The sequence below is a fragment of the Aplidium turbinatum genome, chromosome 6 (assembly GCF_918807975.1).
Source record: "Aplidium turbinatum chromosome 6, kaAplTurb1.1, whole genome shotgun sequence".
Lineage (NCBI taxonomy): Eukaryota > Metazoa > Chordata > Ascidiacea > Aplousobranchia > Polyclinidae > Aplidium > Aplidium turbinatum.
This window is the reverse complement of record NC_137477.1, coordinates 258,398-286,356: the sequence shown is the minus strand read 5'-3', so window position 1 is coordinate 286,356 and position 27,959 is coordinate 258,398. Positions and strand designations below refer to the sequence as shown.

The 27,959-nt window shown below is 37.2% G+C and overlaps 1 protein-coding gene and 1 long non-coding RNA gene across 2 annotated transcripts in view; both read left to right on the top strand.

Moving 5' to 3' along the window:
- LOC145772860 (tubulin polymerization-promoting protein family member 2-like) overlaps positions 1-22,434 on the top strand; it is a 44,591-nt gene extending 22,157 nt beyond the window's left edge. The window contains exon 6 of the mRNA XM_082584742.1: positions 22,229-22,434. Within this exon, the coding sequence (XP_082440868.1) occupies positions 22,229-22,311 (83 nt within the window). The 3' untranslated portion in view covers positions 22,312-22,434. The remainder of the gene's footprint in view (positions 1-22,228) is intronic.
- On the top strand, positions 11,061-15,700 carry LOC145772854 (uncharacterized). Its single transcript, XR_014289342.1, has 3 exons — positions 11,061-11,251; positions 13,314-13,387; positions 15,214-15,700. It is a non-coding gene; the product is annotated as an uncharacterized LOC145772854 (long non-coding RNA).
- Positions 22,435-27,959: the final 5,525 nt, after the last annotated feature.

Genomic DNA, 27,959 nt, shown 5'->3' with positions numbered 1-27,959 from the left:
CACATGTTTAACAAGTTCTTTAGCACTGTTGGACCTACACTGTTAATCAAAAGGGTGGAAACCTTGGGGTGGAAATTTCCATGGGTGGAAATCTCTCGCGGCAAGGGTGGAAAGCGAAAAGAATGGTGGATATTTCCACCATCTAGAATTTAATCCACCCTAAACTGTGGAAATACACACGTTGTTAACAAGGAGGGTGGAAAGGTTGAGTTGGAAATTATTGAGGGTGGTTATTTCTCGCGGCAAGGGTGGAACGAAGGAAAGGGTGGATTGTTCCACCCATCTCAAATTTGTTCAAATCTCAAAATAGAGATAATTAGCGTATAGCATCAGTAGCTTTGCGGTATGGTAGGAAGAGAAGCTTTCTACACTGTTTAATTTGAAAAAGTTGCAAAAGCTTTTTCAATTGCCTTTGTAGCCAAATTCAGTGCATTGTTTCTGCAATAAGCTAAACCAGCTCATTAACCCAAAGATAAATACAGATGGTACTGTAGGTTAAAGATTATTTACTTGTAGCGTCTGTGGCATAACATGTGTGTTGTTAAAAATGCTTAGATTGCTGGTGTAGGCTATAGCTTATAAGCTTAAAGCGTATTTGAAATGAATTTCTTTGAATGAAAAGAAGCTTTATTCCATAATCTGCAGTTTGAATTGAAATATCTGTAAACATTAGGCTAATACCAAAGAATAAAGGGAAAACATAAAATTAAAAATTTATTTTAAAACAAAGTTTGATTATGAAAGACCTTATAGACTATTCATTCATTGAGCGACGTACTTTCTATGTTTAACGGTGCTGATGAGTTCCACTAATAATTCAAACTAATACAAATAACAAAAGTAGGCCTACCCAACCAGCAAAACTGGTTCTATTCACATTGATTCAATGTCTGCAGATGTTGAATCAATGTAAAAAAGACCAGTTTTGTGGGCTGGGGCATGGATTTCAAAAAAAGGATTTTTTTCCAGAAAGTTGAAAACGATGTACAAACAATATCAACTTATTTTTCATTTCGACGTCCTAATCAGAACGTCACCCTATAAAATATTGTGTTAACAATAGCTAAGTGGTAAAACACTATGAATAATGGCATATACCGCACCAAACGCTTTTTGCATTGCTTAAACAAAATATTAGTTCTTGTTTACTGCTTTGCAGTTGAGACTGAACTAATATTTAAAAAAAAACAAGCATGTTTATCGAAATTACCGTTTTGGAAATACGATTCAATGAGAAAGAACTTGCTAAAAGTAATCAAAATGAAAAATTAGTGGGCATGCAATGTAATCATATCCAATCAAAATGTTGGCAAAAACAAACACAAGCAATAATTTCATTGAAAATCTTATCTGAGTGAGAAAACTTGTTGGAAACTCCTTCCTAGCAGTACTTCACAGTTACAGATATTTTCAATCACAAAGACAGGACGTCACCAGGGTCAAAAGTATGAATTGCCACTTTTATTGTGTTGTTGCCTGTAAATTATTTCATCCTCTTGGTGCCGCTAAAGAAAGCTGTTCGTGTAGCGCAATGCTCAAAGACGTGTTCCGACAGCTGAATCATCGCTCTTTGATTTCGAGAAATTTGAGTTTGGTAAACTATTTCCAAAGTATTGTCGGAGCAAACAAACGAGTTCAACTATAACAAATTTATGAGAAATGTTCAAAACAAATTTTTTTCTATGAAAAAACTTTTTTTCACTGGAATGTCTTTTTAAAATAAGTTTGTTTTAAGCAGTACTCAAATTTACTGTACGTTTGTGAACAATTGTAGAAACTGGGCAGCTTAATAGTTTTAGAAATGAGGAGTGATCGAAACGAACTTAGAGAAACAAATATAAGGATTGTGAATTTATGTAAATATCGAATGACTAATTTTGAAATTACAGAATCAAGACCAAAACAAATATTGATTACCAAAGCCTATTGCTCACCATCCCTATGGAAAACCATGTTCTGCTGAAACACATCAGCTCAAATCTTACAAAATGTTGTCAGTAATCTTTTTTGCCCCAGAGCCCGTGATTTTTATCACAGAACAACATAACAGCTGTTAAACATTTACCTTGACATTTAATCCAAGCAACAAAGATGAAAAGAAGCAGACCTCCAACCTTTAGACTGGGGAAGAAAGTTTTTACAAAGAAAATAATATACATTTGTTATAACGATTTCCCCATAGGACATGCACGACATGAAGAATGATGTTGCGAACAATTTTTCATTTGCAAAATGACGATCAGCGATTACAAACTCCGAAACACGAGATCTCTCGTAAATTTGAAAGAATCGAAAAAAAAACGACTCTAAACGTTAATCCATACCCAAGAATTTATTAGTTGCAAAAAGAAGAAGGTCATGACATATCACCTTATTGAATTCTTCACGCACACTGCATAAGATACAATCAGACTGAAACAGATTTATGTTAGTCGAGCTTTATGTGTTGCGAGAAATACTACAAGTTAAATGTTTCTATCTGCAACATGAAAATTTTGATTTGAACCATCAACATTTTGATAAACATCGCTTCAAAGAATTGATTTTGAACAGAGTATTTTCAGAATACCTGAAAACGACATTCTTCTAAAACGAAATGAAATTTCGAAAAAAGGAATAACGATTAAGTTTTCAATGAGACGAAATCCTACAAAGCATGCCAACAGCGTCACGATTAACTTTAATAATACCTCCTACCCTACTTTTCATTCAAAAGTGGACCTCATTTCTTTTTCGATATTTGACTACTGGATTCTTTTCATGTTTTTACAAAGGATTGGTAGACTTTGTAATCATTTTAGCTAATTCATTGTTTTCATAACACACTGAGAACCCTCCCGGAGCGAATCGATTTATCAGCTTTCCGCCGAAACAGCTCTTGCCCCAGACAGCAAAATCCGTCGTTTTTACATTGATTCAAAGTCTGTAAACGTGGAATGTAAAAACGACGGATTTTGCTATCTGGGGCGTGATCATTATAATCTCTTTTGCTTTCTGCTTTTCCTTATTTTCTGTTCGCTCGTATACAGAGTAAGGCTCGTATACAAAGTAATTACGTTTTATAACGTGTTTTAATTGTATCGTCGTATTGAGCTAGCTGGTAATCACAGATGGCTTGGAAGGCTGTTGTTTTAACTTCAGTTCTGTTCAGTTGTTTTTACTTACTTCGACATCAGGGGTCTCCAAAAACAACAAATCACAATTTACAACGATTTCGTAATTTTCAGACCTTTCTCATGATTTGCATTATCGTTTCGAACTGATAACTTGACAAAACGAAATAGCTTGGTTGGACTTGTTTGCGTTTTTCGTACATAATATAGTAGGGGAGAGGAAACAAATTTTGCTTGATCTAACGTTTCTTGAAATGTTGTAGTTTTGTTTCTAATAGCCCCAGTTAGCTTACAAACAACAAATTGTGAAGCTAATATAGGTAATATTGCATTATATAGGTAGTATTGGATAATATTTGTATAACTGCATTCACAAATATAAGTAATAGCCTGCGACAGAACAACACATCGCATGCAAAACAAAAAGTAGAAATAAAACAAAAACTGACATCAACTGCAGGGCCGTTGAGAGGATAATTGAGGCCTGGTACCAATGAGATCCTTAATCCCCAAATCAGGACACTTCTAAGAAACAAAATGCACTGTATCCGAACAAATCTCGGTGGTTTCTTCAAGTTCTCAGGCCCTTAGGTAGGTTACAGGCCCCTAAAATCATCTCGGGCGTCCAAAAGTATTTTCTGGACCCCCCTGTCAATGCTATTGTCAACATGCAATAAGCTTGTTACACATATCTTTCATAAAGTTAGGAGTTGGACTTTGTTGTCTCATGGCCATGGTTGTCTCTGGAAATTCTTTATGGACCCATTGCTTATAATTCATGAATCTAAGCGTTGGATCCGATCCTCATCTTTACTTTCATCACAGACCAAACCAGTATAAACTTTGTTGAAATATTTTTGAAAACGTGTTTTCCATCGAAGGAGGGGTTGGCGGTTGCTAATAATACTTCGTCCGTTATCGCCAGAAAAAATAATCCTTCAGCAATTTCAGTCGGAGTTGAAGGCTATTCCAGATAATATCGGTGCTGACAATGCTGTCATCGAAAAGTGCAAGTTCTTGTCTAGTATCCTCTGTTACACCTTTATCATTACCTAAGCGTTCACAACCGTTTTCTGGAGAGTATATGACAGATCTGTCATGTCTCCTGGGCAAAACTAATCGGTTTCAAACACAAATCAGTAAAGCGTTGATAAAAAAAATAATGAAATTTCATAAGCCTTTTCACTTCTGTGTCAACAGTAACAGCTTTCTCAATGCTTAGGTCTACTTAGTTTGGTGACTGTATGTCCTTAGAAGTGTAAAAATGTAGCCTCAAAGGCAATGGTTGCATCTTGTGTATGATTGACATGATTTTGGTATATACATTGCAATGCAGAGTTGAGGTCGTGGCTATCTAGTCTAAGGACAATCTTGTGTTTTTACTCGACTTAAAATTTTAGATAACATTTTCACACAATATGCAAATACTGCACAGTATCCTATATATATTTCTTGCGTGTTTAGTTGATTTCAGCAACATGGTCCTGTGTTTTGCCATGTTAGACAGGTAGCCACTACCTGGTCTCGCTCCCTAAAGAAGTCAGTCGTGTCTGATTGACGAAACGTCGGAAGAAAAGCAGATTGTCACTTTATACATCGTCATCGTGTGGTAGTTTATCTTAATTTGCACCACTAGAACGCATCATGTTATTTAACTAAATACCTGGTGAACAGACTCATTCAATTTTCAACAGCAGCCTATACTTCGCAGTTGGACCATTTCTTTTTTCAAGCATTGATAAAGATATTAACCACAACAAGCAATCAGACGTTCAAGAGGAACAATATCCTGCAGAACAGCTTTGGTAGCTACTGTATAGTCGAAAAATTGGTTTTGTACACAATTTCTTTGTGTATTCAGGAAAAATCGAATCATTGCCTGATCAGCCAGACTTTGGAGCCAGCTCCAATGTGGTAATAAATTTATGCAGATCTGTTTCAAGAGGTCTTGACCATTTGCTTTACTTTGACAGATGGTTTACATCTATTCCTCTTGTGAGTTGTGACCCATCTGGAAAAATCAAAAATACACTGTTTAGGGACTTGTGGCAGTTAATCGGCGTGGATCACATTTTCCGGTGACAAAATCTTTTGAAGTCTGGAAGGGGTGCTCATGAAGAAAAGAAAGTTGTGGTTGATGGCACGGAAGTGCGTGCGGTAAAATGGATGGGCAACAGATCTGTCATTTCATTGTCCACCTTTGCCTCTGCTCAATCAATAGGAGATTGCAAACGGTGATTGTGAAGGAGTACAATCAGTTTATGGGAGGCGTTGATTTTCAATGTATGACGATTATCCAGCTTTGGTGAAGAAAGCACTACGAACTATTATCCCATTCGCCATGTCGTATTTATGTGAAGCAGGATTTTCTGTCTTGGTGGTGATGAAAACCAAATATCGATCACGAATAAACACCGAAAGAGAAATGCGAATGGCAATTTCAAACATTCTCCCAAGATTCAATGAACTTTGTAAAAACAAACCAGCCAACAAGTCACATTGAATAATATGCATTGCTTTATGTTGTTGTATCAATAAACACAACTTCAAAAATAAGTTTTCTCGTTAGCTTTTATTTGCTTGTACGCCGCAAGTCCAGAAAACTTATCCAGAGGCGTCGCAACAAGAAAACGTTTGAGAACCACTGTCATAGACATTTTTTGGAGTCTTTTAAACTTAACATCGATGGTGGGGTTGGCGGGTTGCTAATAATACTTCGTCCGTTATCGCCAGAAAAAATAATCCCTCAGCAACTTCAGTCGGAGTTGAAGGCTATTCCAGATAATATCGGTGCTGACAATGCTGTCATCGAAAAGTGCAAGTTCTTGTCTAGTATCCTCTGTTACACCTTTATCATTACCTAAGCGTTCACAACCGCTTTCTGGAGAGTATATGACAGATCTGTCATCATTGTCATGTCTCCTGAGCAAAACTAATCGGTTTCAAACACAAATCAGTAAAGCGTTGATAAAAAAAAAATAATGAAACTTCACAAGCCTTTTCACTTCTATGTCAACAGTAACAGCTTTCTCAATGCTTAGGCCTACTTAGTTTGGTGACTGTATGTCTTTAGAAGTGTAAAAATGTAGCCTTAAAGGCAATGGTTGCATCTTGTGTATGATTGACATGATGTTACTTTTAGTATATGCGTTGCAATGCAGAAATAGCCTACGGTAAATTTTGATGTTGTGGCTATCTAGTCTAACGACAATCTTGTGTTTTTACTCGACTTAAAATTCTAGATAACATTTTCACACAATATGCAAATACAGATCCTATATATATTTCTTGCATGTATAGTTGATTTCAGCAACATGGTCCTGTGTTTTGCCGTGTTAGACAGGTAGCCACTACCTGGTCTCGCTCCTTGAAGAAGTCAGTCGTGTCTGATTGACGAAACGTCGGAAGAAAAGCAGATTGTCACTTTATACATCGTGTGATAGTTTATCTTAATTTGCACCACTAGAACGCATCATGTTATTTAACTAAATGCCTGGTGAACGGACTCATTCAATTTTCAGCAGTAGCCTATACTTCGCAGTTGGCCCATTTCTTTTTTCAAGCATTGATAAAGATATTAACCACCTAACAAGCAATCAGACGTCCAAGAGGAACAACATCCTGCAGAACAGCTTTGGTAGCTACTGTATAGTCGAAAAATTGGATTTGTACACGATTTCTTTGTGTATTCAGAAAAAATCGAATCATTGCCTGATCAGCCAGACTTTGGAGCCAGCTCCAATGTGGTAATAAATTTATGCAGATCTGTTTCAAGGGGTCTTGACCATTTGCTTTACTTTGACAGATGGTTTACATCTATTCCTCTTCTAAACCATCTGGAAAAATCAAATATACACTGTTTAGGGACTTGTGGCAGTTAATCGGCTACCAGGGATCACATTTTCCGCTGACAAAAGAGGTGCTCATGATGAAAAGAAAGTTGTGGTTGATGGCACGGAAGTGCGTGCGGTAAAATGGATGGGCAACAGATCTGTCGCTTTATTGTCCACCTTTGCTGCTGCTCAACCAATGGGAGAGTGTAAACGGTTTGACAAAAAGAAAAAATGTTCTAAAACGGTACCTTACCCTGCAATTGTGAAGGAGTACAATCAGTTTATGGGAGGCGTTGATCTCATGGACTCTCTCATGGCTCTATATCGAATCAAAATAAATCATTTTTTAGATCTAACTATAATAATCTGCTGGCTGTTGTATAGAAAGGACTCTTTCGCTGTCAGTGGTTCTGAGAAAACAATGATGCTTCAAGAATTCAAGCTTTGTATTGCTGAAGCTCTGCCTCTTGAAGGAAAACCTACGACACCTCGTAAAAGAGAGCTGCTATCACAGACAACGACTTCACAATTCATAAAAAAAGAAATTAGGTGCTGCTACCAAAGCAATACCTCCTGTTGAAATCCGAACTGATGGGTACCATCACTTTCCAGTAGTGATGACAAGAGGAAGATGCAAGAACCCCAATTGTAAGGCAGCCCCTGCGTTTTACTGCGAAAAATGCAAAGTGCATTTTGCATTACCAAGGACAAAAATTGCTTTGTTGATTTTCACCGAAATTACACTGTTGACAACTGGTATTTCTAATATGTTTCAAATGTGGCTTCTAATTTTTTATTGTGCTTTTACTTGGAGATTTCCGTGCGTTTGAAGTGGTGCTTCTTATGACGATGCCATGTGGCGTAGGCTACGCAGGAGCCGCGGTGCACCGTCTCGACGACACTCCTCAACTCAATAATCACCTACGCAAGTCAATAATGGGATTCCTGGGGAGAAGTAGCCTACTACTAGTAGCCTACAATACAACCACAACCAAATTATCAGCCACAGCCATTCAAAAAGCGTTGTGCCATATGTGTTGACGACATCAGAGGAACGGGATATTCCAAAAAATGAAATAATCTCATCAAAGTTTCTCATCGTTTCTTCAAATGCAATATGCCTTTGTACTCAGCTGGTCATACAGGCAAATGTTAAAAATTTCATGGAATCAAAAGATCACCAACGATGAAGTATTATCTAAATTCAATTCAAGCAAATTCTCTTACAAATAGTCAAAAGAATAAAATTGAAGTATTTCGGACACACAATAAGGCAAAACTCGTTACAAAGATCATTAATAGAAGGGAAGATAAACGGTAAAAGAAACAAAGGCAGACCAAGAATGATTTGGACATCAAACATCACTAAATGGACAAAACTAAGTTATGAAAATGCAGTACGAACAGCTCATGGTCGAGAACAATGGCGCATTGTATTCAACCCTCAATACGAGGAAGAAACAATGATGATGATGATGATTTGTGCTCAAAGCACACGTTGAAATTATGTACCGGTACCGTATTTTCTTGAATAGAAACCGCGGCTACTTTTATTTTTATTTTTTGAACGTTTTGTGTGGCTTCTATTCGAAGGTGGCTTCTATTATGTTTATATGAAAGTTTTTGTCTTCTAATTGGTGCTCACTGCTCGGTGGGCATTCGAGTTTCGAGTAACAAGAAAAGGTAACCAGTAAGTCAGCTGCAATTTTAATGTACCGGTATCTTTTGTGAAACCGCTAATCCGACAGCTGCTATTATGTTCGCATCTGTGTGAAGCAAACAAAACCAAAAGGAAATACCTTTTGCTTTACCTGCCGCCTTTTAATTACAGTACCGTGCTCATCCAACTTTATGCAAAGCACTGAAAAAAAATGAGCCGGCTCCAACGCAATGTGTAGTGTGTGTGCTGGTGTATTATATTATATAGCTTTACGTGCGAATCTTACATCGTGCTTTACTTCTGAAATCTTCGATGCTAGAAGCCCATAGATATTTTACTGGTTGGAAAATCTGGCATTGTTACATTATGTTACAATGTAAACAATGACTAAAATTTTCAGTAAATAATGACGGTTTACATTGTTGTGCAATGCAAAAATGACTAATTATATCGGCCGGATATCAATGGTTTCTATCGTTTTCAACATCAAATTGAAACAAAAATTGCATTTGCTTTTCACAAGCCAATGCTTTCCGAAACTTATAATGTCTAGTTTTCATGGAAACAAGCATCCCTTATCAATAGTACCTAAAGTATTGCCTTTTTTGTTTGTGTTGTTTTGCCTTACAATCGCATGAAAATATTTCGATGTGAGAAGAGCAGCCTACTATTGAAATTATATGAAATTTCTCATTTGCAAATTTGTTGTTGTTTAAATTATTGATTTTCACGACAGCGTCTAACAAAGAAGCAAAAGCCGTTCCAGTTGCACTGTAGCACGTTTATGACTAACCATGTGGGATACTCACTAAAATACAATTATAAATAACGCTAGGTTGGATTACTTCTTTTATTGTCTATTTCTACCAGACAGTTTACTTGCTACGTCGTAAGTAACAACTAACAAAGACAACATGAAAGACACAAAAAGAAAATACAGTTGGACAGAAACTATTACCTGAAAGTGGTAAAACAATGAGTACAAGCAAAGCAGCCATTATCTCAGACACAAGATCCATCCTTTACGTTGATCGTCTTCAGACGTTAAAAAACGTAAAAATGACAAAGTTTTCTTTCTAGGAATAGTTTTTAACAAGAACAAAGAAATTGTCATATGGTTTCAACAAAAGAAGTGATTTCACCGTAGTTTCAAAGTTTATGGTAATAGTTGACATGGAGCTACAATAAAAAACAATTAATTTGTAGGCTACCCGATTATTACCCTTCTTCAAATTTTTCAAACCTTTAGATACCGCACAGGATTGATAGAATAAAGCTGTCACCGTTTATTAGTCATGTTGTAAAGAAGTAATTTTGCTGTACCATAGACAGAAGCAAAACAAATCAATTGGGTTTGAATGACGCTATTGAAACCCAATTACCCATCGGTCTATCATCTGTGTGAGGTGTAATCTGTGTATTGTAGTCTCTTGTTAGTCTCTTGTTATAAAAGCTGAAAATTACGTTTTGTTGGTTACTTGAAAGAGAAGTTATTTTGTTGTACCATAGAGTAGACAACTAATCAATCTCAATTATGACAGTGTGGTCCAAGTGCAGACCCGCGAGCCAAATTTGGCCGCGAGCTCCTTTTTTTTGCCCAGAGAACTGATAGTCAGCTTTGCTTCAATGTAGCAATATCACTTCAATTTTTGTTTCTTTGTTATTGTAATTGACAAAAAACTTTGTGAACGATCCTTTGTGATGCATAACAATGTTTTTAGTTACTCGCCTTGTTGTCCTAGCCTAAAACTTACCAGTTTCGCAAAACCTAAAGGTCAAGATAATCAGTAGACTACTTGTAAAAAAAAGAAAGGTGGAAGAAAGATCATTTTAAAATAAAGAGGAAGAAGATTATTTATTTGCAGAAAATTCAGGAAAACCACTCTGTCTAGTTTGCCAAAAAAAACAGTTTCAGCTGCTAAAGAGTATAACGTCAAGCGCCATTATGAGTCTTTTCACAAAAATAAGTTTAAACTGACGACATCCAAAGTGGTTCTCTGTGGCCTTTGGCTATGCGATTATGGGAGCCAGATCAGGCCGCAGAATCAAAGTGTTAAACGTAGTAGCATATTTTGGGTGGAGGGTAGAATATTTTAACATTTTTGTTTGTGCTGTATTTTGTGTGCGACAGCATCGCTGGTCAGATAAATGAAGCGTGAATTGGATGGTGAAAGAATTGTTTTCGCTTCGTCGACGAAGAGACGCTGACCTAATTTACTGGTATCTCTGTGCGGTCGAGTGTGGCGAGGATTGACAGATGCCTCAGAAATGTTAAAGTGTTAAACGAAAGCGTTGTTTGTACGTTGTAAATTCTTTTCGCTGACCAAGTTTTTATGTGCAGTAGGCTACTTGTTTTGTTTAGTTTAGTTCCAATGGCAGAGCTAGAGGTAGTCATAATGCAGAGAAAAGCACGATTTAAAATGAAGTTATGTTATTTGTTTAATTCACAGCAAAACTTTGTATGAAACCTACTGTAGGGGATAGTGGTATTGTTTTGTTTGTCGCTGTGACTTCATCGTGGATTATCAACAACTAGTGAACTAAGTTGTTCATATACATGAATTTCCCCTTGAAGTAGAATATTGAAATCAACTACGTAATTGCGTTACTTTGGGCGATCTGCACCTTGGACACGAAATGGTTTGGTAAGTAACATTGTGACTTTTTTCTAGTACCGTACTATAATTGTCAAACTAATTAAACCAAAGTTATTGACTTTTTGTCTATCTACAGTAGTATTCTTTATGTTGTGTATATATGCTGTAACACCAGTCTAAATTGTAACAACAAAAAACATGTAGGTCGTAGCAGATTATTATATATATTCTGTAATCTGTGTATTTTTTGTTTACACTGTTTGTTTTTGTCACAACTTATAAAACCAAATGCTGTCAAGGTTAGGTTTAAAACATTTGACCAGTTATCCATTTAAACCAGTGGTTTCCAAAGTGGGCGCCAGCGCCCCCCTGTGGGCGTTTGCAATCATAAAGGGGGCGCTGGCTATAAAGTGGGCGATTGGGGAGCGCTGAGAGTAAATCGGGGCAGTTACAAGAAGATGATAGCAAAGCATTTTTTGTCATGTTTCGCTTCAAGGAAATACAAAAGAAGACGGTGACTATAAGAGCTCTGTGGCAGATTTTGTAGCAATTATGTTGGCAAAGTCGCTTCACAGTGCCTTACAAGTTTGTTGAGGTCGTAACACGTGACTTACTTTGAAGCACTGCGATTACGCAAATCCGATCTTTCAATCCGAGAGTATTTTGATCTAGCGTTCGTCTTAATCTATCTTTGAAGACTGTCATCAAAGCAGTGAATAAAATTAAAGCGCACGCTCTGAATACACGCTTATTCAAATGATTGTGCAATGAGAATGATGAAGCTTTTGAGCGCATACTACTCCACACCGAAGTACGTTGGCTTTCCCAGAGAAATTGATTCACGATTTTATTCGCTGTTTGAAACTATCAAGGAATTTCTGCAGAGTTGTGATCCTGCCCTTGCAAATGACGTCCTGGTTGTGAAAAGTGATATCGCCTACTTGTCAAACATAGGCTATTTTCCTAATTTAATGAATTGAATTTATCCCTTCAGCGTAACGAAATAAGCTCGTGTTGTATCAGCGAAATTTAGCTAGACGAGAATTTTTCCACTTCTCAAGCTTGCATCAACTTGATACCAGTGGCAAAGGCATATCTAATCATCTTCAAGAAGTACGCAAAGACATGGGAGTTCGATTCCAGGATGTATTCCAGTTAGAAATCTATGATTGAATAATCGACCTATTCTGTGATAGTTCCGAACATGAAATTTTTAAGGAGGAACTAATAACATTGTAAAACGATTTTGCACTCAAACCGAAGTTCAACATCTCGTATCAATCGTTTTGGCTGCAGAACCAAATCAAAGAGACATACTCTCACGTGGGAATCGGATCAAAGTTTTTATTATTGCCTTTCCCAGCTCATACTTGATGGAGCGTGCTTTCAGAGACTTTTTGGTAATTTGTCCGATATGACTTGAAAAAATTCGGTCATTTTTTATTTATTTCGGTCATTTTTTCTGATGAAAATATTTCCTTTCAAGTAGCTGCTCCAAACCAAAATTTGCACTTCCTGACTAGCTACAACATTAAGTTTCGCTGAGAAACGTTGTCGTGTTTTATCTGAGAAAAGTTAGAACAGACAAACGTTTCTTCAACGTTCATCAGCGAAACTCAACCTTGCAACATCCGGCCGCAATTGACCGAATTGACTATATTTTGTTCGGACATTTTGCTAAAAAATAGGTCAATGACCGATAAATGACCGAAAAAAAAAACAGGACTCTAGTTTTGTCATTTGACTAGAAGAAGCAGTTAAACCACGAACCCATACCGGTAACTCTTTATTTAATTTGATTAAATAGGTGAAGCAACTTACATTGCATAGAATTGTCTGATAATATTCTATTGTGAATTATTTAGCGTGAGAATATTTAATATTTTCTGGCAACTTGTCATGTTTTGCACGATGGTTTTGTTGTGTCTACTGTTCTAAGTACATATCAAAGCCAAGAGAAAGTAACTGGCCACTCTCCTTTCGTTAGTGCCGAAGGCCTAGTGTGATGACAACCTTATCTTCTCATTCCCAAAACTTAGTAACTGAGTTTGGCACCACATTTACCTTATCTATTAATTATGCACAGCTCATAGTTATTTTGTATTTGCAGATCGCTGGAGAGCTCTGCTGTGCTTACCACTTGTATTCAAAGAGGGAATACAGCATTTTGTGATAATTGGCGCTGTAAGTCATCAGTCTACCGCTAGCTATAATTGATTACAATTACATTTTTTACTTAAACGGTTTGATGCTGTTACCTCGCAGTATCCGTATCATAATGCACGTAAGCACTATGTAAGGTAGGAGGCACTACTTCACCTATTAGAATGTATCAAAATAAAAACAAAATGGAAAAATGATGATCATCGTAGAATGTGTATGACTGTCTTGCAATATTAGTAAAAGTTATATCTCATTTTATATCCCGCATTCACATTAAGCGCTTGCTTAATGAAACAAAATTTGTCGGAAAATGCTTCACAACTCATTACTCACACCTAGTGGTCAAAATTGTTAAACCGTACATCAGCGGAATCATCATCATTTACAGATGATGATTCCGCTAATTCCGCACCTAGTGGTCAAAATTGTTAAACCGTATATCAGCGGAATGCCAACTCTATTTTCTTCGCAATAGTGCACTCTCCAAGACAGAGCGTTAAAAAAGAGGTGAGATCACGGGCTCTAAGTCCACTGACGTCACAAATAAAAGAGAGAATTTTTTTTCCATTTTTTTGCTTGCAAAAATGCGCATGGTTTTTATCGGGGTTCTGGAATAGGAGTTTTTAAAAAAACAGGCAAGACTGCAACTCCGGCTGCATACAAAACGATAAACAATGTTTTTCAATTTTAAACTGCATGCAATTAGATATATAAGACTAAGCTTCTATTACTTACAACAACACAACTTTAACGCACAACGTTTCATAGAACCACTGATTATTATTCTTTTTGTATTCTTTTTGAATACTCCAAAAAACAATCTGGAGGTCCTAAAAAACCTTACAACACTGAAGCCGGAGTCAGCCAGTTATAAATCGAGGAGTCGAAGTCGTAAATTTTTCTCCCAACTCCACAGCTCTCGTTTTGACACATTAAAGCTTTGGATGTTTTAAAAGAATTTTGTTTGAGCAAATGAAATTTCAAGAATCGTGGTGAGAAGCAAAACTAAATAAAAGAATTGAAACTGAAACGAACCAATAATTTCAAGTAGCTTTAAGATTAATTCGAAGTGTTCGGTTTGCCCTATTTTCTAGAAACGTAAGTGCGTTTGAAAACAAAACCGTGTCATGACGAATTTTTGTTTTGTTTTTTTATGTACAAATTCTGCAAAAAAGTCAAAGTGTTCATGTTAAAAGAGTTTTTTTTAACCATAAATAGACATAACTAAGCAACGAGACAACAATTAACATTGTGAAAACAAAAACGACATAACAATCGTTCTCGGTTATGCAATTTGCATCTAGTAGTCTTCATCAAGCCTTTAAAACACCTTGTACCTTGAATAAGAAATACTAAAGATTAGACAAAAATATACAGGATAACAACAAAACTATGGTCTAATCTAAACAATTGAGAAACTGCTATATCTTGCACACATACGAAATGAGAACTAAAGTTACAGCTCTTAAAAAAAGCGTTTTGTTTTGCCTGATCGAAGATGAAATTAAAAGTGAAATGAAATGCAGATGAGATGATCAAAATTGAATTGAAATTTGAATTTTATTGGATAAATGTTTTATTAATCAGATCATACACAGTTTTTCGAGGGTCACATTTTGCTGCTGAATATTTCATTTGCCTGCCATTTTTATATTGGTGCGAAATTGTTACATTGCCAATAACTCTGTAAAGCTTATTTGTGTGCCATAGAGATGGTAGTGTGTCACAACAACACAATTCGTTAGCATCGTATAAATCTATACCTTTTCCAAGTATAATCAGTTTTACCATAGGCCTATAATTCTTATAAGGTTGGATCAATGCTAATGTTACATATTGTTTTACAGGATGACAGTTTCAGCTTGACAAAAGTCACAACTCCTTATCTGGAGCACATCCGAGGGATTTTCTCTACACGTGCAAAGGCAACTGCTATGCCACATCGAGGAGCCTGAAACTGCACTGCTTCTGCACACGTATTGGATATTTGATATTAACTTTCCCCAAGAAGTCGCCGAAACGCTACAACTATTAAATTACCTGTGTGACATTTCCCGGTTTCCGTTGATATTAGCACACCTGTGCAAGCTTTAATAAATCAGTTTTGAATAACAATTTGGTAGTGCTGGTGTAAGGCAGTGATTTTTAACATGATTGTGTTCCTCGGTACACTATATCGTTCCGTAAAAGATCGTCAGGTGTTCCGCAAGAAATTGTTAAAATGGACTAGCGTTCTATGGAACACAGGTCGAAAATTAAAATCACAACTGCTTTGCGTTTGCCTTTCTGCAATTCCTGCCCGTATATCAACTTTGTGCAATTGTGCTCATCCAAACAGGCCAAGATATCGCATTGAGAAAAGCTGAAAGTGAATAAACTGTTGTTGTATTGTTTATTTTATTGCATTATGGATTAGCCCATATTATAAAATCCGATTTGGTGTTCCGCAACATTGTTTTAATGCATCAAGTGTTCCGTGGCTCAAGAAAGGTTGAAAAACACTTGTGCAAGGAACACTTTTTACGCAACCTGACGGATAGGTAGGCAGAAAGTGCAACAAAAAAACAGGAACACGAATTAATGCGATAAAAAAAACAGTCTGAATTGTAGAGTGGACATTTCCAACTCAAGCAAAAGTAATAAGGTAAAAATTAGGACCATCCTAAAGGGTGGAAATTTAGACAGCCTGAGAGTAAATGCTACTGAGGTGGAAATTTCCACCTCAGATGAAGGGCGGAATTTTACACTTTTTGTGGTGGAAAAATCCACCCTATGAGTGTATGGGCCTAGGGTGGAAAACAGAGACTAGGGTGGAAATTTCCACAGTTTAGGGTGGATTTTGCTGGGGGTGGAAATTTCCACCATTGCTCAAGGGTGGAAATATCCACCATTTTTGGTGGAAAAATCCACCCTACAGAAGCATAGGGTGGAAAACAGAGACCACCCTTAGGGGTGGAAATTTATATACTTTTTGCTTAACAGTGTATCATGGCATCCAAAATCAACTCACCAAACATGTCACCACCTGAGCAAATGAAAAGTCCTCTTCATTCCTTCTATTTAAAGAAAAAAAATCCAAATGAGGTCCAACAATACATCAGCGAATTAAATCCAAAAAAATCTGTGAGAAAAGATGATATTCCAATAAGATTTCTCAAGTTGGCAAGCTGCATAATTTCCCCTATATTAAGCCAAATGATAAACAAGTGCATAAATCAAGGGATTTTTCCACACTGCCTGAAAGTTGCTCAAGTAGTACCTATTCATAAAAAGGTTTAAAGACTGATTGTAGCAATTATCGTCCCATCTCACTTCTCCCTCCTATATCAAAAGTTGTTGAAAAAATTATTTCATTACGTATCAATGAATATGTAGAAAAATACAACTTACTATCAGAGTGTCAATATGGTTTCCGAAATGGCCTCTCTACATCTCTTGCTATTTCTGATGTCTGTAGTAATATATTATCCAATAAGGATAAGGGACTTCATACATGTAGTGTATTCTTGGATTTGTCAAAAGCCTTCGATACCGTGGATCATGCTCTACTGTTAAAAACGATTGAAAACTGTTATGGTATCAGAGGGGTTCCTCTATGTTTATTAAGAAGTTATCTAAATAACCGTTCACAATATACATAAACAATACTATATCTAACCCTGAACATATATTATGCGGAGTCCCACAAGGCTCAATACTTGGACCTTTACTATTTTTACTGTACGTAAACGATATGCCATTGGCTTCTTCTTTTCAAACCACCCTCTTTGCAGATGACACCTTGTTATCCATGTCAGCAAATACACTAAATGATCTCCAAAGTAATGTTAACAAAGAACTTTTGCAAGTTGATAATTGGCTTCGATACAACAAGCTTTCTTTGAATTATTGTAAAACTATGTATATGCTAATCAAGAAAGGAGGGAATAATATAAATGAAAACTTTGCAATATCTATCAATAAAACCCAAATCGATTGCACAGATAATGTAAAATACTTAGGTGTTATAATTGATGACAAAATGAAATGGACACATCACATAGAAAAACTGACAAAACAATTGCGAAAATCTATTGGTCTTATGTATAAGATTAAGCATTATGTAGATGAAAAAACACTGATGATGTTATACTATGCTCTTATATATACGCATCTCCAATATGGCATCACAAGCTGGGGCACAGCTGACTCTTCCAATCTTAAAATTCTAAACACCTTGTAAAACAATGCACTGAGATGTATAGCCAACTGTGACTACTATACAAAACTTTCCCCCAAATATAAAGAGTTTGATATACTCAAGATAGAGGATGTTCATCGACTAGAACTAGGAAAATTTATGTTTAAAATTCACCATAATATATTACCAAATCATTTTAAAAACATGTTCACAAAATCGAAAGACATTCACAAGTATTCAACCAGAAGTGCTAAGAAAGAGTCTATATATATTCAGCAAATAAATTCCAATTCTGGGAAAAAATGCATTAAATATGCTGGAGCAACCTTGTGGAATAATATCCCAAAGCAAATCACAATGTTGTCGTTTTCTTCTTTCAAAAAGGAATATAAAAAACAACTCATCTCTAATTACTGAAGCTGATTTTTGGCATTATTTACATTATTGGCATTGATAAACTGATTTAGGCTACTAGTTACTGACCCAATTAAGTGTCATTCTGTGATTATATTGTTGCTTTAGGCTACTGTTGTTGATAACTATTTTTTTTTCTTCTTTTTTTGTTGTTGTAGTCTTTCTTTGTGTTTGTTTGTTTTTTCTGTACTATTAATCCAATTATATATTGTATCCAGTAAAACATACCATGTGGGGGCACCTTGACTTAGATAACCGCGTGGTTTTTTCGGTGCCTCCATGGTGTAGTTTCCATATCAAAAAAGCGATTTGTTATATCTACTGATGTGTACATTGAAAATGAATGTGGAGCTATTTCGAAATAAACTTGATTGATTGATGATTGATTGGTTAACATTTTGTGGTAGGTTAACACTTTGTGGTAGGTTAACACTTAAACTCAGAATTTGATTTTGGAGTAGAAGTGGAGTCGGAGTCTCTAAAATTACGCTCCCCTCAACACTGTTTAAAACGGATATACATAACTAGCAGTCAGTTGTGAATGTTATGATCTCACAAAATCAAAACACACAATGCATTATCTTGAACAATTATGAATGAATTACAACTCTCACATGATAATGCTAAAATAATTGTTACGTCATCAATACAATGTTGGAGACAATGAACTCTATAATATATTTTTTATTTGCTGGAAAAAGAACAAAAAGTGTATCATGAAATGCTGACGTGATGGCCAAATTCTGATTCGAGCTCAGCGCATCAGAATTACTTGGTTGGAAATGATTGTTAGTTTGTCTTGTAAAAATTTCTTGTTAACCAGTCTTATGCTTCAAAAAGTTAGTCACTGAAACCGCCTCCCAGAGTTGTCATGTTTGCAGAGTTATCATGTTTCCAGGATTGTCATGTTTGCAAAGTTGTTGTGTTTGCAAGATTGGCAGGCACTCGTATTCTTCTGCGACAAAGCAGTAGCGCAACCATGCGTGACATGATATCACTGTCATGTGACTCAGCACATGATAATCTTCAAAAGAATTTCAATACAAAGGAAATTAGGTGAATGTATCACCACCAACAGCGTGGCCAACGGTTAGGGCAAGGGAATAGTCTATTCGATGGTGTGGGTTCGATTTCCACCCCCTGTCATTATTATTTTTTATTCTGCAACTGAACTGAGTGCAAGAAGGATCTTAATCCTATCTGTTGCGACACGGGGCTTTATGAGGACGCCCCACTCTATTAGTGAAATATTTCACAGAAGGAAATATGCTAGAAATGTGACATTTCTTGACTTTTAGTTTTTATTCTTTGCGAATTTTCTAAACCTACACTGGTCACTGGTCATACACTGGTCACTTTTTCTACCTTCCTGCCCTTCACAATAAGCATTTCGTCTCAGGTGGCTAGACATTTTCGTACAATGCTAGTTATATATATATTAATGTTAGCGCAATATAAATGGTAGTGCAATTACTTTGAAATGTAAAAACGTTCAAAAATGCCTTACATTAATGAGCACAAGTAATTTTTTGTTTAGTTTAGTTATAATATAATCCAAATATTTTAATTTTGAAACTATTTTCGGAAAATTAAAATAAAAAACCGACTTTCTGACATTTTTTCATCTCAAACACATCTCAAACGTTATCTCAAACATTCTTTCAACATTTACACCCACGACCTGCCAACTACGGTCTCCGCAAAATATGCTTATGCGGACGACCTGGCAATTGTCCACTCCACAACGTAGTGGGAAAATCTAGAAGACACCTTGAGCCAGGACATGAAAACTCTCTCAGCCTATCTCCAGAACTGGCGATTGAAACTCAGCGAAATCAAAACTATGGCAGCAGCTTTCTACCTCCATAATCGGGAAGCTGATCGTGAGCTACACGTCCAGAACAACGGAAAATCTCTGTCCTTCTTCCCCGAACCAAGATATCTTGGAGTGACACTGGACAGATCGCTCACGTACCGCCACCACTTGGTGTCACTGCGCAAGAAACTCACATCCCGCGCTGCGCTACTCAAGCGCCTGGCAGGCTCTAGCTGGGGGGCGAGGGCTGACACTTTGCGTATAGCAGCCTTAGCCCTTGTCTACTCTTCAGCAGCGTACTGTGCACCTGTTTGGTGCCGCAGTGCTCACTGCTATAACATCGACACTGCCATAAACAGCGCCCTGCGCACAGTGACCGGATGCCTGCGTCCCACACCATTGGACAATCTCCCCATTCTCGCTGGCATCCAACCCGCTGAGCTTCGTCGCGAAGAAGCCACTCTGTCTCTCGGTCGACGGGCACTGGAGCCTAACCACCTTCTCCACCAAAAGATCTCTGCTCTCCCAAACGAGCACCCCGTCGACTGAAATCAAGACACCCATTCGTGCCAGCCGCTCAACTTCTTATCATCGAAGCTGATGTACAAGACATCTCTGCGGCTGCTTGGGCGGACCATAAATGGAGTTCTGAATGGAAGTCAACCGCCACCAGACTCTATTCGTTCATCCCCGACACCGACACATGCCCCATCGGTCTAACACTACCAAGACAGGCATGGGTGCGCCTCAACCGTCTTCGTACGGGCGTCGGGCTTTTCCGCTCAACCATGCACCAATGGGGAATGGCCTCTTCCTCCTCCTCCTGTGAATGTGGTGCCGAGGAACAGACCGCAGACCACATCATCAATGACTGATCCATCTTCAAGCCACGTAACGGAGTGGACGGTCTGCGTATCATGGATGATGAAACCAAAGACTGTCTGCTCTCTAGTAGTCTTTCAGTATAGTCCGGGAACATCGTGAATCTGGGGTGGTAAAAGGATAGACCCTCGGCTCCAGAGGCTCACACGATGATGACGATCTCAAATACTTTGTTTCAATAAATTTGTAGGGTAAAAATTTAATTTCTATACGCACAATACACATGGCTATTACCTTGTAAAATATTTTGGTTCTGTTATTTTCATAGCTCTCGTTATTAGCGATTACTTAGCACGGGCTAAGATAGCCCGTGACGTGCTTTCCTCGTACGAAAGCAGCTCGTATTAAGATAGGGTTAATGACTGCAATCAGTTGAGTTCATGAAGGAAATTGTTCAACCTTTCTTAACCATCATCACAATCTGGCGCTAAAAAGTCACGTGATTCTGTGATGTCACACATGATTGCGTTACTGCATTGGCACAGAAGAATAAGTTAAAATGCATAGCTGCAAGATTGCGGTAGGCACTTTAATGTATTCTTCTGTGCCAAAGCAGTAGCGCAATCATGCGTGACATAGCTTACGATTCTTTGCCAAACAGCTGATTGCAATCACGTGACTCAACACGTGATATTGTGAGCGTTCTTCTCGAAAGGTTTTTGATACAAACTAAACTAAGCGAACGAATTGCCGTCACCAGCGTAGCCTAGTGGATTAGAGTTTGGGAAAGAGATATAGTCATTTCGATTACTTAGGTTCGATTCCCACCTCCTGCCTTAACTCCTTTTTCTTCTGTAACTGAACTGAGTGCAAAAAGAATCTTTGGCTGCAATCAGGTGGTTTCAAACATCAGTGATGTCATATGTCACGCATGATTGCGTTACTGCTTTGACGCAATGAAATACGTTAAAGTGTCTACCCAAGATTGCCATGTTTTCAAGTTGGCCATGTTTGCAGAGTTGCCATGTTTCTAGAGTTTCCAAAACATATTATCGGTTTGTCATGTTTGCTGGTTTTGACATGTTTCCAGGGCTGCCATGACATATTATAGTATATTATTGTGTTGTCTTATCATCATCATACGTATCATCTTTCCAGGGGCGCTATATTAGCAGAGTTGCCATGTTAACAGGGTTGCCATGACATGTCATTGGGTTGCTATAGTGTCATGTTGCCATGTCTCCAGAGTGGCTATGTTGCAGTGTGAAGGGTTACTATGTTTCCAAGGATGCAATACTTTTAGGGTTGTTATGTTGTAATGGCATGTGAGCATACCGTGCAAATATTCCAAACGGACTCTAATATTGAGATGTGCATAGTATTGATGAGAAATTATTTGTTTAGTATTATCAGTACTTCCGGGAGATAACGCAGTTCTACCCAGATAGCGCGGGTGGATTAACGCTTTTGGAAACAAAGCGAGATTAACCATCGATGGTTCGGTTCTCGAAGTGTGCTCTTCAAGGACAGTTTTTATTCAGTGGCATTACAAGTTTGCAAAACTGCCAGATTAAGCTTAAGGGTGAGGATAAACATTCGACCAACTAAGTCTACTGTGTTTATTTGTTAGGAATCGACGGACGAGAGCAAAGAGCGGAAAATAGCGGATACGTCGGAAACTACAAAGGACAAGGCACTTACAAAAATCAGTAGAAAGCATTTTCCTGGCCACAATTAAAATCCACTTTTTTGTTCGAATTAATCTAAAGGACTTTGTGAATTTGTCAATTTGTGATTTAAATACGTAGATTTTATGCAGTAAATTAACAAACTTTGCATTCTTTTGTATCAATCAATTGTACTGTTGAAGCTGTTAAATCCGAAGAGCCCAGTCTAATCCAGGGCGATATAATCCAAGAACAAAATGATCTAACATGATTCAAGGAAGAAATCACATCGGGGTCACCAATTTATGTAGCGGACGTCGAGTAGTCGAAAGCATCCGCCTATAACTGTAAATTATTGCAGCAACATCGTGAGCCCATCAGTGGTGGGGATGATCCGAGAATCAGGGCCTGATTAAGGCTCACGGGGGCCCGAGGCACAGCTAAGTTTAGGGGCCCCTATTGGCAAACGCATTCGATGCAGAGCAGGAGTGCTCAACTGTTACTGCAAAATCGTTACACAATTTGAAATTGTTACTCAAAAATAACAAGTGTGCACACACTGGCACAAAAACTTTCACTACCTATTGCCTACGGTAGGGGAAAGTGCTATAAAGTGGACCGGCTGATAATTTGGACCACTGCTGTTTTTTCAATGACTGAAGTAAATAATCTCTCGTCCTGTTGCTCAACACAACAAACAGTTTACCAGCCTCATTTTTGTAATCAAATTATTTTTTATTTAATTATTTATTATTTATTTATTTACAGTAGCCTATTATTTTTATTATTTAGTTATTAATTATTTAATTAATTATCTATTTGATTACAAAAGTGAGGACACTGTTTGTTGTGTTGAGCAACAGGACGAGACTAATGATAAGAGACAGTCAATCGCTTCAAGTGGACACTTTGCTGGGTGGTTCACTAAAAACAGAAAAGTTTTATTAGTCAATGAAGTAAATAATTTCATGGTTTGTGAACAGCTTGAATTAACTTTTCTTACTGACCTAGTTTTTACTATTTCAGAAATTTACATTCAAAGGATTGAGCTGGTTTTTTGTTGTTACTAGAGGTTTTGTGTTTTGGTGGTCTGCAATGTTATTTTGCTGGTCTAAACTATTGAGAATTTTTCAAATATTGCTACAGTTACAAAAGATTATACAAAAGTAATCTGCAGGAGAGGCATTACTAATAACTATCTGCCAAAATCTTGAAGAAATGTCCACTGTTTAATTCTAAATGACACCAAGCAACATAAGATTATGTTAACTGTAATATGGACCACCTAACTGTTTGGTAATATGGACCAGTGGTCCAGGTTATGGCCAATTGGTAGAAATTTGTTTCTCAGTAATGAAGACAGGCATAGAAATGAAGTTCCATGAGATTTATGCATTTTTTTCAAACTTTCTAGAGTGCATCATAAAATATATTTGTAACTTGCTTTCTTATAATGATAAAAGCTACTACCAGTAATTTGCATAATTACTTTGATATTATAAACAATTTGATTAAATTCTGACGACATGTCTAAGCATGGAAATTGGATTTAGATGCAGTAAATGGATTTAAAAAAGCAGGAATTTACCCCATTAATCCTCTTATATTTGATGAAAGTGATTTTCACTCAGCTGAAGTTACTGACAAGCCTCATGAAGTAGACACCTCTCCAAACAATGTATCACCGCTGATAATTGAAGATCAAGATATGTCTCTAGGGTGATTCATTTTTTCACCATTTTTGAAATTCAAAATGCCTGGGGTCCCATCTGGTGGTATTTGGGGTAAAAAGTTTACACTCCAAATTTTTTTCAATTATGACGTCATATTGAGGTGGTCCACGAGGTTTGAAATGTTTGGTCCTCAAAATCTCGAAATTTGACCGTATCTCCGGAACCGCTCATCATAGATCGACAAAATTAGTACCAAAATGCGCAGAAGGGTCAATTTCCTATACCTGATGTAGAGAATATTAAGGTCTATCTGCTTCAGAAAAAAAGTTATTTTAAAAAATCTGATTTTCGGTCTATTTTCTCCTGATCAACAGAGATCAGGTGATCAAGATAAAAGTTTTTCTGTGTTATTCAATCTTGGAAGCTGCTATTGCGTAATAATAGTCCTTGTTCGTTTTGCAAGAAATGAAATAGTAATTTGAAGGTATTACTATTATAATATTAATATAACCGTTGAGGAAGAGGTATGCTGCTCACCTGCTTTAGATTAAGTGTCATTATGGCATTAAGGTCAGGTATAAGTACGGTAAGTCTTCAAATGCAAAACTTCAAGGAATTGGAGAGAAATGTACTTCCCCTGAATTCAGATATAACCAGTCACTATTTTTACTTGAGGAAGAAAGTAGCCGAAACTAATCCAAAGTTTTTGAAAAAAATACTCCATTTCAAAGATTTGAAAGATGAATTGCTGAAAGATGTAGTTAGCATATGGAACAAAGCTGGTCTTCCAGTGCTTAGCAAACAGAGAAACCTAGCACTTCTGGCATACAATCTGCCAAAGCATCGGCACTACTATGTTTGAAACAGAGAAAAAGAAATGAAGTAGTTAGATGTCTACACAGTAGCGAAAGCGACTCTGATGGTGATATGAATTGGGAAGATGATAAGGAATACGAGCCTCTGAAACCAGCTGTTTGGGGAAAAGTGTACAAGAAAGTACATTCTTTTTTCATAAATGATAGAAGTTGTGTACTTGCTGATCGTAGGATGACTTCGGTACGCCAGCAGTAAGATCTTATGAGGTCGGTTCTTGGAAAAGATCAAGTAGCTGCAATGCTGCATCACCTTCGACAGTATACCGCCAACGACAAAAAACGAGCGAAAAATCTCTGATGGAAAATGAGAACCTTCTCAACTCAGCTTCTGCTCAACTTATGTTATGATGGGCGCGTTGTCGATAAAATAGATCGATACGTTTCCTTGGGCCAACTTGGCATGAACCACGAAAGTGTGCTTGCTGTTAAATCTTTTCCCAAAAGTGTGTCGGTCATTGCAGAACTGATTTTTGGCACCATCATCCAGGAGGCTTGCAGAGTTCACCTATCCCAAGTATATTCATTATTCAGTCATGGCTGATACGACTGCTCTCAACACAGAAAAAAATTCCGGAGTCAATACTCGACTGGTCAATTATTTTAACGATTAAGTTGGTCATGATATTCATACTCTTTAATGCATGTTCCACATAAACGAAATATATCTTTCCCATGTCATTTCTTTTGTGGACGGCGCCAAGAAGAGTCCCGGAGCAATGCAAGATGGGGCTTTGCTTAACCAGATATCAAGATTAGACAAGCCCAGTACTGAAACCTTAAGACCAACTATTATTACGCAATAACAGCTTCCAAGAGTGGGAAAATACAGAATACTTTTATCTTGATCACCTGATCTCTGTTCATCAAGAGAAAATAGACCGAAAATCAGATTTTTTGAAATAACTTTTTTTCTGAGGCAGATAGACCTTAATATTCTCTACATCAGGTATAGGAAACCGACCCTTTTGTGCATTTTGATACTAATTTTGTCGATCTATGATGAGCGGTTCCGGAGATACGGCCAAATTTCGAGATTTTGAGGACCAAAAATTTTAAACCTCGTGGACCACCTCAATATGACGTCATAATTGAAAAAAATTTGGGGTGTAAACTTTTTACCCCAAATACCACCAGATGGGACCCCAGGCATTTTGAATTTCAAAAATGGTGAAAAAATGAAACACCCTAATGTCTACTCAAGACGCAATTTCTCGAAACATTTCACCTTTGTCACAAGATGTGGTAAACATTGAAAAAGTGGCAAAAAAATCTATCATGTCAACAGAATTAAATGCTGGAACTTTAGCTGATGCACTGTATGAAGCAATCTCACAAGCACCAGGACCATCGTCATTGAGTGTTAAGAACTTAGGCTACAACCTTATTCAGTTAGCATTTCATGCAGGGTATCTGTCGAGGACATAAGCCCACTTCCAAAACAAGTTACGAAAGGAAGAAAACGTAGAAAAACTACAAAGGCTACTGTGCTGACAGGTACGCCACTCGCCACACAAACATAAAATCAAGTTCACAGAAAAAGCTAAACCAGCAAAACAAGTGAGAAAAGGCTTTAACCTTTAAGTCTTCAAAAAAGAGAGTTATTCCAAGCAATGCAGCTTCTGCATGCACTTGTCTTGTGTGTGACGAGTCCACTGATGAGGATTGGATTCAGTGTTGTCAGTGCAAGAAATTAGCCCATGAAAGTTGTGCTGATATATCAAATGCTCATTTTTGCTATTGTGACAACTGTGCCAACGATCAATGATTTGAAACTTGTTTGAAATGACTATCATGACCGTTTCAGACTATTTTTATTTATTGAGTGTTTGTGTTCTATTTCATGCCTTTGAAGTTTGACTTCCTTGATATATTTACTTTCACATGACAACGATCCATATTACAGTATGGTATGGTGGTCCATATTATGAAACAGGTGGTCCATTTTAGAAACTGGGTTGATAATATGGACCACTATATAAAAAAAATAATAATGTACCTTAGTTTTCTTTGTTTGTGCTATGTTTTTTTTGATTGGAATTGTTTTTGCAAACCAACTAGCTGTAACTATAATCAAATAAAGTTAGTTGCACCCCAATGTTGTGGATCTTTTTAAAAATATTAAGATTTTTCATTAGATGGTCCAAATTATAGTACTTTCCCTACTTATGTAAAAAAAATGGGGGCCCCCAAAACCAGGGGGCCTGAGGCCTGTGCCTCGTGTGCCTCATGGTTAATCGGGCCCTGCCGAGAATGATGTCTTCAATTTCTAAGTATTGAAGTGTTGCTATTAGAGGTTTTTTTACAAATACAATGCGCTGATCCTGTGAAGTGAATTTTCGGAAAGTCTTCCCTTAAATTCCCTTACAATCCACGGTATTGCAACTCCAGGCAAGAAAACGCAACAAAGTTAGAAATCTGAACATTCCGTATTTTTCATGTTTTTCGTCCAGATGTCCAGCTTGCGAATAAATGCTTCCAGCTTGGAGATAAAATCTGAAATAGAGCTGTTTGGTTCTTGGAAAACAAGTTTATGTGGTTAAGTGTTTCAAAAATATCTGACAAGAAAGCCAACCTCGAAATCAATGCATCATTTTACAAATCGTTTTTAAAATGGGAACTTTTTTGTATGCAAAATACAAGCAACTCATTCCTCAATTCAAAGACTTGTCTTGTCATACTTCCTCTGGAAAGCCAGCGTACCTCTGTGTGGTTAAGGAGACATTTATAATCGAAACCAAGATTTTCGCAAAGCCTTGCAAACAATCGTGTATTCAACGGTGACACTTTTATAAAGTTCACAAGTTTAACAAGTTAAAATATTTAACTATACAATCATTAGGCCTACCGGTACGATGAATGTATAGTTTATTACGATGGAAAAAAATTACTTAACGTTTTGTTAAAACTTTAATTTTTCTTGAAAACAAACTGCGTACCACCTAAAATAACTTCGCGTACCCCAGGTTGAGAACCACTGGTTTACAGCAACATGGTCCTGTGTTTTGCCAAGCTAGACAGGTAGTCACTCCCTGACATATCCCCCATGAAGAAGTCAGTCGTGCCTGATTGACGAAACCTCGGAATAAAAGCAGATTGTCACTGTATACATCTTGTGATAGTTTAGCTTAATTTGCACCAGTACAACG